The 10,409-nt window shown below is 44.0% G+C and overlaps 1 protein-coding gene across 3 annotated transcripts in view; it reads right to left on the bottom strand.

Moving 5' to 3' along the window:
- Positions 1 to 1,642: 1,642 nt before the first annotated feature.
- Positions 1,643 to 10,409, bottom strand: part of Setd3 (SET domain containing 3, actin histidine methyltransferase) — a 65,831-nt gene continuing 57,064 nt past the window's right edge. For all 3 annotated transcript variants that reach the window (XM_055592968.1, XM_055592970.1, XM_055592969.1), the window contains 5 exons: positions 8,813 to 8,887; positions 7,647 to 7,813; positions 6,707 to 6,792; positions 3,786 to 3,946; positions 1,643 to 2,986 (listed from right to left, as the gene is read on the bottom strand). In XM_055592968.1, the coding sequence (XP_055448943.1) occupies positions 2,534 to 2,986; positions 3,786 to 3,946; positions 6,707 to 6,792; positions 7,647 to 7,813; positions 8,813 to 8,887 (942 nt within the window). In that variant the 3' untranslated portion in view covers positions 1,643 to 2,533. The remainder of the gene's footprint in view (positions 2,987 to 3,785; positions 3,947 to 6,706; positions 6,793 to 7,646; positions 7,814 to 8,812; positions 8,888 to 10,409) is intronic.

Genomic DNA, 10,409 nt, shown 5'->3' with positions numbered 1-10,409 from the left:
ATATTTAATTGGGCAACATATAATGGGAGCTTGGAGATATTATTAACCTACTGTCCCTTCTCTCTTCAAAAGAATGAAGTGCAGCTTAGTGGGCCTGTTTTAGAAACTACTGGAAAAAAAAATAATCAACTGCCAGTTTGTAGGAAACAAAACAAAACCTGTGTGTGTGTTTTAGGCCAGTAAATCTCATACTGTTTACAGCCCACGAGGTGGTGGCACTTCCACGGCTGGTCTCGGCAGCCTCTTGTCCCAAAGCTCCAGAGAGAAAGAACATTTACTTTAATGTGGCAGGAGGGGAAGACCCACTTGTGACGTATGGCAAAGGAGGGTTCTTCAACACCACTGAATCACTTCCCTCCATTTCTGAATGGGGATGCTGTGGCTCCTGGGGTCCTGTGTGAGCAGCACTCTGCCTGTGAAGGGGCGGGAGACTAGCTGTGGCGCCCTCCCCCCTTAAGAGTCCGTGTAGGGAAGCTGACTGCTCTAGAAAGAAGCAGTGCTCAGTAGCTGCTCTGTCTTCTGATACCACACTCTCAGCCCAATGACTCAGACTAGAGATGGAAAAGTAATTCATAGGATAGCCTTCGAGGACCCGGAAATGGGTGTCACTATGTCTACCAAAGGTGTCCTGGCTCTCAGCTCTATCTAACTCAAACTTATCCAGCAAATAGTTTGTAACTGTCCCATGCATGATGATCTTTTTACTCTGGGACAGTATATGTATATGCCCAAAGCACTTTTGGCACTAGGCTTGAAAAGTTTCTAGTCTAGTGAAAAATTTTATCTACAGGTAAATTAATGCAAAACTTACTGTTTCAGCAGCATTAACTGCAGACTAGAAAATTCAAGAACACAGAGATCAGTATGCAAGCTCCACATGCTAGGTAGCATTTTTGGTAAAGTATCCCTGGTATAAGGCTGATGATGGACTTAGCATCACATGTCCTCTCACAGCAGCTGCAGGTAGTTAGTTACAGGTGGCCCCTGACTCACACCAGCTCGCACTGGCATCCAGTGCAGCAGGTGAGCCTGTTCATCGTTGATACACAAGGTCCTGCCCAGTATGCTACCCACCTGAACCAAGAGCAGAGAGCTGCGCAAGTCCTCTGCAGGGCCATACCTTCTCTGAACAGGAACGTGGCTGCTACATAGCCACCCGTATCTCTACAGTCCTTAGCAAATCCTTTACACAGTGATTTCCAAAATGAACGCTGTCTTTGACAGTCTGGATATCAGTGATGATATATATAAAAAAAAAAAAAAAAAGTGTGGTCAGGGAAAACTAGAAATAAATCAGTAGCCTGAAGACTACAGGCTTTTTGGAGGCAGATCTCATCCACTCCTCCAGAGGGACATTGCCCCAACTCTCAATAAGAGCTAACCTTCCCTCTCCCTCCATCTTGTGGCCTGTGATTCCTTGCAGCCTTGGGGCACTGCTGGCAGCTAAGAAGAGGGTGGGGTGGGGGTAAGGTAGGCCTCTGGGCACCCAGGAATGTTCCCATTAAGTCTCGTGTTTGGGACCAACACTGCCAGGGATATGGCAACATTCCCCTGGTGGTCAGCAAATATGTGGGATGGTCCATACCAAAGCTTGACTCAAAGAGCCTGCCCTACTTTCAAAGAAAAGGAACAAACAAAAAACACCAGTCATGTTTTTCTTTTAATAAGGGGTTTTACTCAAAAGGGTAGCTTTGAAAATCTCTAGCTTGTTGTAAGAACCAGAAAGCCAGGGAGCCGCCTCCTCCTGAACACACCCTGCGTGAAGCCACGGCTGCAGGTTCTGTGACACTCCACGGCCAACACTGGAAGTCAGCGCACCGCTCTGAAATCAGAGCCAGCACTGAAAACTAAGGAGGAGGACACGAGTCCTACGCTGATTTAAGGAAAAGGACAAGTTTTTAATACAGCAAAACAAAACAGAAAAAGTAAACAAATCCTTAGAAATCACTAGATATATGTATGTATTTATATAATTAGAATCATCATCAACATTTTAAGCCATTAAAAATCAGGTTGCCACCTTACCTTTTCTTTTGGTTACTGGGATATTATTTTTAAAAAGAAGAAACAAAAGAGATTTGCCAAGACTCTGTATGTACTGACCTCACCCAGCTGTCTCCTCACTGTACCTCACCCCACCATCCACTCTATACCCAAAGTCTAACCTCCACTCCTCAGCAGGAGGCAGAGGCAGCTTTCATTCTGGAGTCAGGATGGCAGGCCTGCAGAGCACAGCTGAGCAGCAAGGACCTCACTATTCCCCAGGAAGAGATGCGAGTGCCCACAGCTGGTCTGCAGTCTTCCAAGGGCGCCTCTTCCCCTCTGCTGCTACTGACTACTTTGTTCTGCCCAGAAGCAAGATGGCAATCTTAATCAAAAAGGGAAGCTAGATCTTTAAAATAACTTAAAAATCACTTTATATAAAGCAGCAAAAACATATTTTCCTCTCTGCGAAAAGAAAGATGTTAACAAGGAACACGGTGATGTAGTGGGCTGTCCACAGCTTCTGCTAGACTGGACCCCAAAGAACATCTCAGAGTGGCTCCTTCACTTCGCCCACGCTGCCTGAAGACTCTCTGGTGTCTCCAGTCACATTTTCACTTTCTTCTGGGCTTAAGCTTTCATTTTCAGACCTGGTCCCATTAGGGATTGAGTTTTCCCCATTGACAAGCCCATTTTCAGCAGCCTTGGCTTTGCTGACAGTCTCTGTGAGGCTCAGAGACTCCTGCACACCCGCCTCCTCCTCCAGCTTTCTCAGGACCAGAGGGAGCCTTGAGTCCCCCACACCGCCCTCTAGTAACCCCAGGTCACTCTCCTCGTATCTGGGCAGCGGCACTCTCTCCTCCATGTGTTTTCGGTAGTACTCCCGGTTCATGGCCGCGCTCTTCACCGCTTTTTCCAAAATCTCCTTCTCACCCAAGCGCAATTTGATAGCCATTGTGGCACGGACAGACAGGTCAGGGTTTTTCAAGGCGAGTTTATCTTCCTGAGGGGTGGGGAACACCAAATTAGTGACAAGAACTCTAAATCAGCAAAACTGGCAATGAGCAGTAGGTCAGCCTGAGAGGGCTAAGGGTGCTAGAAGCTTTTAAATTGATGATTCACATCACCCAGTGACTCAACATTTCCATCAAAACTACAGTTTGACTTATGAATCTTATTATAGCAGGTTGGATCTCTCAAAACAAAGGTAAGGTCAAGTCAAATGGAGCCAACACAGAATGGAGGGCATTACTCACTTTAATCACCCTCATGTGGGCCAGAGCAAAAGACATGAATTAAAGAGTAAGAGAGAATAGTCTTCCAGCCAGGCCTGGTGAGCAGCCTGTAATCCCATCTAGTAAGCTGAGTCAGGATCGTTTTAAGTTCGAGGCCTGCAAAGGCTACAGAGCTCAGAGGCAATCTTAGTGAGCCTCTATCTTGAAAGTAGAGAGGGACTTTCACTGAACATGCAAGGCTCTAGGTTTAAACCCCACTAATGTACCATACGCTGGTGCAACAGAGAAACAGAAGGTGAGAGAGGGATGGGGGTAGGAGGGTGAGAAAAGTTTTGAAGCAAAATGCAAACTTATGTTTGTGGTATCATATGAATTAAAGTGTTTTTTAAAAGAACTAAATTTGCAACATTTATCAATGAATCAGCAATGCTGTTAAATATAAATATGACAGGCAGAAAACCACTGATACCAAATAAAGAACGTTAAATATACATTTTGCTAAGAATCAGAATACGTTAAGGTCTAGAAATACAACAAAGCATGATCCTCATTCATTGATCTAATTACCTCAATTGTTGTCTTATAAGTTTTTAAAAGAAGTGAGGCTCTATCTTCCAGAAATGTCCAAAGTTTGACCTCATTGTCCCAGCTGACAGGAAACTCAGAGTTTCCCAAAGTGAAGATCCTGTCAATGGCGCTGTCCCCCAGTAAATGCTCTTTCAGTTCCTCTATGAGAAAGACACATAGCAGCCAGTCAGGAGGGGGACAGCAGAGCTTTCACTGTGACAAGCCATCCTCTAGGTCTCCCACAGCACCATTATATTCCAGCCTCTTCCAAATCTTCCAAGGAGAGGCAGAGCTGAGCTCCAGGCCAGGAGGTCAAGCAAGGCCTTCCTGAAAGGCAGTGTAGACTCAGAACTGAAAACATGGCCCACTCACCACTCTTTCAAAGAGCAACACTGAGAGACTTCAGACAAGTTCATAAAACCCTGTCTTAAGACATTCTATGGCCATATTCCTCACTGTGATAGAACTGTTCTTGTTAGGGAAGATCTCAGTCCTGCCAATTATATCAAAAAGACACTGAGGCTGAAGGAATGGAATGGTTCCAGGTTAAGAGTACTGGCTGAGCCAGGCATGGTAGTGTCCACGTTTAATCCCAGGACTCAGGAAGGCATAGGCTGGTGTGAGCACAAAGCCAACCTGGTCTACAACCCAAGGCCAGAACAGCCAAGGCTACACAGAGAAACTCTGTCTCAAAAAACAAAAACAAAACAACAAAAAGGAGTACTGGCTGCCCTTCCGAGGTCTCAGGTTCAATTCCCAGCACCCCAATGGCAGCTAACAACTGTCTATAACTCCAGTCCCAAAGATTCAATGCTCTCTTCTGTGGCCACTGCACACACATGGTATGTAAATACACATGCAGGCAAACAATACATATACATAGATAAAATAAGATGAAAAGAAAATGTCTTAAAGACACTGAGGAGAGTCACTATCACCCTGGGACCCTCCAATTGGTAATGTACCCCATTTTGTAACAAGCCAAAGATGGAGGAAAGTAACCTGAGTTGAGGCCCCAGAAACCTGAGTTGAGGAAAAGTAACACCCCCCCCCCCCAGGAACCAAATGTACACATAAGCACAAACTCTCAATCACCTTGAAGACTTCAGCAATGGCTCTGAGCAGTTCATCTCTTGCCCATCCTATCAGTTCAACAAACACACCCATGCTTCTTATGTAACTGGGAGACAGTATCTCCTTCAGAACAAAATGCCCTACAGCTGTCACTATTTACAATTCAAATGGAGGAGCTGTGCTGCCAGCAAACCAAACTTTTATTAGTATTAGTTGGAGTAATTCAAAGAATACATCAATTGTCTTGACATGACAAATTGTCTTCTGATGACTGAAAAGAAACTAAAAAACGACAGACATAAAACAATTTTTGAAAAAAATTCATGGTATCTGATGTTTTAAAAATGACTATCCAATTCTACAGTAAATTCAGGGTTTTAGACACTTCTCTCTTCAGTTCATAACCTTTGTTTAGAGATAAAAATCTTTAAAAAAAAAAACAAAAAAAACCCCCCAACTTCTTTAGAAACGGAATCTGAATGCTGAGTCACTGCTGTCACTCCTCCCGGGCCCCAGCTCTCCACGGGGGAGGCAGAGGCCATGCTCTCCAGCAGATGTGCAGAGAAGCTGGATGCAGCTCACATGACTGGAGACAAAGTACACAAAGCAGCCACTGGCCTGACTCTAGACAGCAGACCTTCCATGTCCCAGCCATCCCTTCCTCAGAGGTTCCCAAGTCATCTCCCTCCCACGCTGGCCTGAGCCTGCTCATCTTGAGGACACTCACTCTGCCTGTGCACGTCTCCCTCTACAGAGAATCTCACACTACCCTACCTCTCTCCCCTCCTTCCCCATATCCAAACATAATGTCTCTAGCTCCATGAATTCTATACCTGCATCAGCAGGGACATGGGGATGTCTGGCATGGGCTCTGCAGTGGATCTGAGTCAAGGTCATCCATTACTAACCGAGTGGTCCTTTGCCTAAGCTCCCATATTCTTTGCACTGGAGACTGTACATCAGTACAACAGGAAACAGCTCACAAGGGTGTTTTAGATGAAAAATACCATGTTGAGCACTGTGTACTGAACAAGCTGCAGAGACTGCCAGTATCTCGCTCTCCCTCTCTTGCTAAATATGGAAGAAACTACCATAGACCACCCTAGCTTGTGAGCACACAAGCGCCTACGTGAATGGTGGTGAATCTCTGGAAGGTGTTTGCTTTTCATGGACAGCTACTCTGCCTCATCCAGTTCACAACAGCATCTATATTGACTACCTACATGCTAGGACTAAGTTCTTGTACATCCAGCTCTCTGTCAAGACACACGGGTGAGAGAGTTGGGCAGAGCCACGCCTCTGTATCTATAATAAACTGCTCTGGCCAGATGCACTTTCCCTAATGTTCTAGAAAAACATTTAGCTGTTCAGTTAATCATTCACTTATTCTCTAGCCCAGCCACTCTGCATAGGATTGAAGACAGCTTAAAACAATAGGCCTGTTACAAACCAAACCTCAGGACCAGTGATTGGAAGCACAGTTTAGGGGGAAGAACAGAAGCACGCCCTCACCAGGTCACACTCAGCACAGCAGGCTCAGATTACTTTAAGCAATCATAAAATGGAGCTCAAAACATGGATTTAATCCTACCTGGGTTTGAAATAAAGAGCTGTGGCCAAAAATATTTTGTCTGATATTTCCACTAATATTACTTACCCTTCCCAGGATGTCCAGATTCTGCAATTCCAGTGTACAAGAGATTAGTTCTTTCTCCAATACTGTCATTTCCCCTCTACCTAAAAGTGCTTCCCATCTTAATCTGAACCCCCCCCCCCATACTTTCCATTTTCACAATTTAAAAAGAAAAAAAAAAAACTTTTTTTTTTTTAATCTGAATTATTTTTACCTTCGGTCATGCAGAATACTCGGAGAAAAGCCAGAAGCTGGGCAGAGATGGGCGGCTCAGTAAAGTGCAGCGCAAAAACACTGGATCTGAAAACAGAAAGACCTGAGGTCAGACCCACAGTTCTTTCCGAGAAAGATGCCTGGGACTGTGTGCCAGCCGTGGTTCTCATCAGGGAGCGCAGAGCTGAGCCTCACTAAATGATAGACGTGCACCCTGGAAAACATGAAGCTGGGGGTCAGGAGGCCCTGCCAGGCGCTGGCCACCCTTGCCAGCATGCCTGATGCCTAATGGGCTTACTCTGGGGCATATGCTCATAGTGAGAGAATTAAATACGCCCAGTCCTTAAGAAGCATTAACAATAATTCATGTTGAGCTCACACTTTATCATTAATCAAATATTGACAAGTTCAATAAAAAAAAAGTTCAGATAATCCATTTTCATTAAGAATGGTTCCTCTAGTCCCTGGAGGACTAATAAATCACAATTCTCATCTTTTTTTTTTTTTTACCATTTCACACCTCAAATACAAGAAAATCTTAAAGAATCCAACCAGAAATTCATAGAATCACTGAGGACCATGACTTCATTACAGAAACTAATGGTGGCAAAGAATTAAATAAAACTAATTGATCCAGGTCATTAGCCTTTTCAAGGTGAAAGACATTAATGATTCCAGAGGACTTATTTAACTTAACGAGGATTGCAGGCCATATCCCCCGGAACTGGCTAGGAACACTACTAGCGACACAATTATGTCTATCTGGAAGCACTGGTAAATCACCACACATCTCCAAGGTCTAAATCTGCTGTGTAACAAGGATAAAGGGATTAAGACATACTACTGTGGAGAAGTTTTATTAACACACCAATTAAACACTATGCAATGCCAATACTGCACATACCAAAGGAAAGCGGCAACCCTTTTCTTTTTCTACTTACGTTGGGATGCCGGCACGAGCCAAGACCTCAGCCTTCATGGCGTAGAGCCTGTCACTTTTACTCACTCCAAGCTTTATTTTCACTCTGTCATGTGAATTATTGTCAAAGAAAAAACCACTGTGGATCACAAACTCTGCATTTGACCGAGTGCCATAAAAAATGTAAATCTGAGATACAGTAAAGAAAAAAAAAAGGATATAAAACAAACTTAGTATGTATTCTTAAAACAGGGCAGAGCAAAGGCTTAGCTCCCATATATTAATGCTACTTTACAACAGTAGACATTCTTCTAAAGCCACACATGCACTTGGTACAGCATACTGTATGGATGGTGAGTGTGTGCAATCCTCCTAACTTCCCAAACTATCTAAGGAGAGTGAAGCCAAACACATGTCTACTACTAGGCAGGAAGAGAGGAGGCACAGGGAGATACTGATCTGTGACTGCTAAGCCTCTAATCTAACCCCAGACAGCCAGCCCCCTTTTAAACTGTACTTTAGAATATGCCACATCTTTCTCTCCTTCTAAAACAGGAGAATGCTCTAGAACAGGCATTTAAGTTAACTTCTGTAAGAAACACACTTCCACAGCCTGTGCACTTTCATACTAACAGAGGGCTGTGAACTTCTCTGAAGAGCAGACCAAGTGGGAGGCAGTATCTGTCTGTCTCTGTATTAGCTTTCTATTGTGTGCTGGGTTGTAAAACTGATAAATGCAGAGATTTATAGATGTATATTTCAACTGGGAAAATGTACGTATCACAGTACAAGTGGATAGGAATGATTGTTCTAATCCCCTTAGGGTTTAGCTACCTAAATGCCACCTCTTTTAATTCCACTTCTTTATACAGAAATGTAGCTTATGAAACAAAAAATTAGTTTTGGTATTGTATGATAAAGTCTCTTTCGGCTAAGAGTGTTACATATAGTTCAACTGTGCGAAGAGCTACACTGTTTTCCTTGTGGATGAAAAGCGCAATTCAAAGCATCTTTCTAACTCGAGATTTGGTCAGAAAACAACCTTAAGCACCGTGTCTCTGTCCCTCCCTATGTCCAATGCCTCCTAAGGATACATGTTCTGGCTTCTCCCTATCCCAACACCTCTTAAGATAACCAAAGCCACCCACTCAGTGCTTACAGGTTGGCTCACAGAATGCTGAAACTCACCTGATCTCCTGCCTGAAAGTCCTGCAGAGCTACACACTCACAGCGGTCATCTTCCAGGTTATAACCAGTCGTGATCTAGGCGGGAGAGAAAGACAGGGTGATGAGGCAAGAATCCCTCAAGATCAAGGTGTCTACAGGTGCTTATAGGGCGTGTGACTTTTGTCCAGGGAGAAATCAATGTGGGGCAGGATGTAGTGCAGATAGAGCAGTAGTTTAATAGGCACAAGGCTCTGGACTCTTTTACCACTTTTTAACATAAAGTGTTTTTTCTATTGGTTAAGAATCAAAACAAGAAAAGAGTCGCTTCTAAGTCACAGACACATTTTACTCCGTAATTACAGTCACCTAAAACCTTCACGTAGACAAAGGCAAAGTAAATAGTTATGTCCTTGTTTTCGTACTAATCTATAAATGCAAGAGTTTCCATGCCCATATGGTACAGACAGTACCCAACCCATGTCTCCTCCAGGCACACGCATCTTGGCAAAGCTTCTGTATGCAATATATAGAAGAGACTGCTCTTAACTGCCCAGAAACTTTGAAACACCTTTGAGTCTTTTTCTTTTTCCGGTTTCTCCTCGTGACTAGTTCTTACCCTTGCTTTATCAGCATGTAATCTGTAAAACCCTTTTGAGTTGTAAGCTGCAGCACCACAGTTATTTTGCACTGCTGATCACACAGTGATTCTGGACAGCATCAAGTTCTCAGGAGGTCTCAGAGGACAGTGTTCCTGCCATAGAGGCTACTGTCCTGTTCCCTCTTGTGTGGAGCAATCTTTAACTCCTGCTCTGCTTTGAGACTCAGAACTTGTCTTCTAGGGAAATCTCCCATTTCACCTCCCCTCATTCTCCTTCTTCTCCAGCATACACCATACCAGTACCTACATACTTGCCCTTCCCATCCTAGAGGAGATCAGGAGTGTTCTTCAAATCAGAGACCCCAGTGTTTGATGTATAGTCCTTAACAACTGACATTGCCTTTGAAAAGACTGCCTGGAGGCACAAACTCCCAGGGGAGGGAACAGGGCCCCAGGTCAGTAAACAGACCCTTTTAATTCTCATCCCTGAGCTCTCCTAGCCTGTGTAAACTTATTCTGGCTCCTTTTGGTCACACTCACTCCATCCTGGAGAATCAACCACTCACCTATTAAGCCGCACCATAGGAGGAAAAGTATGACAGCCTACTCCCTCAAACATACAGATGACACGACCATTTCAATCTTTTTTCATTTCCCTCCTACTGTGTATCTATTAGTTGTATTGTGTATGAAGAAGAAATAAAGTAAGGCATACACATTGATTCAACTTGGAAAAGACAGTGGAAATGCTAAAGAAACAGATCATAGCTGTGTCCGTATGTCCTGTTGTTCTGGCGTAGACCAGAGTGCATATGCTTGTGCGTTCAAAGCACTAGATACTGGACCTCCCAAAACAATGGTGGAGGCCAGATGTGATGAAGGACTACCTGTAATCCCAGCACTCAGAGACAAAGGAGCTCAAGGTCATTTGTGGCTACATAGCAAGTTCAAGAGCAGTCTAGGCCACAGAAAACTTCATGCTTTAAAAAAAAACAAAACAAAATACATGGGACTATACTG

This window comes from Psammomys obesus, unplaced genomic scaffold (genome assembly GCF_907164565.1).
Source record: "Psammomys obesus unplaced genomic scaffold, mPsaObe1.curated_primary_1811, whole genome shotgun sequence".
Taxonomy (NCBI): Eukaryota; Metazoa; Chordata; class Mammalia; order Rodentia; family Muridae; genus Psammomys; species Psammomys obesus.
This window is presented reverse-complemented; position numbering and strand designations above follow the sequence as displayed.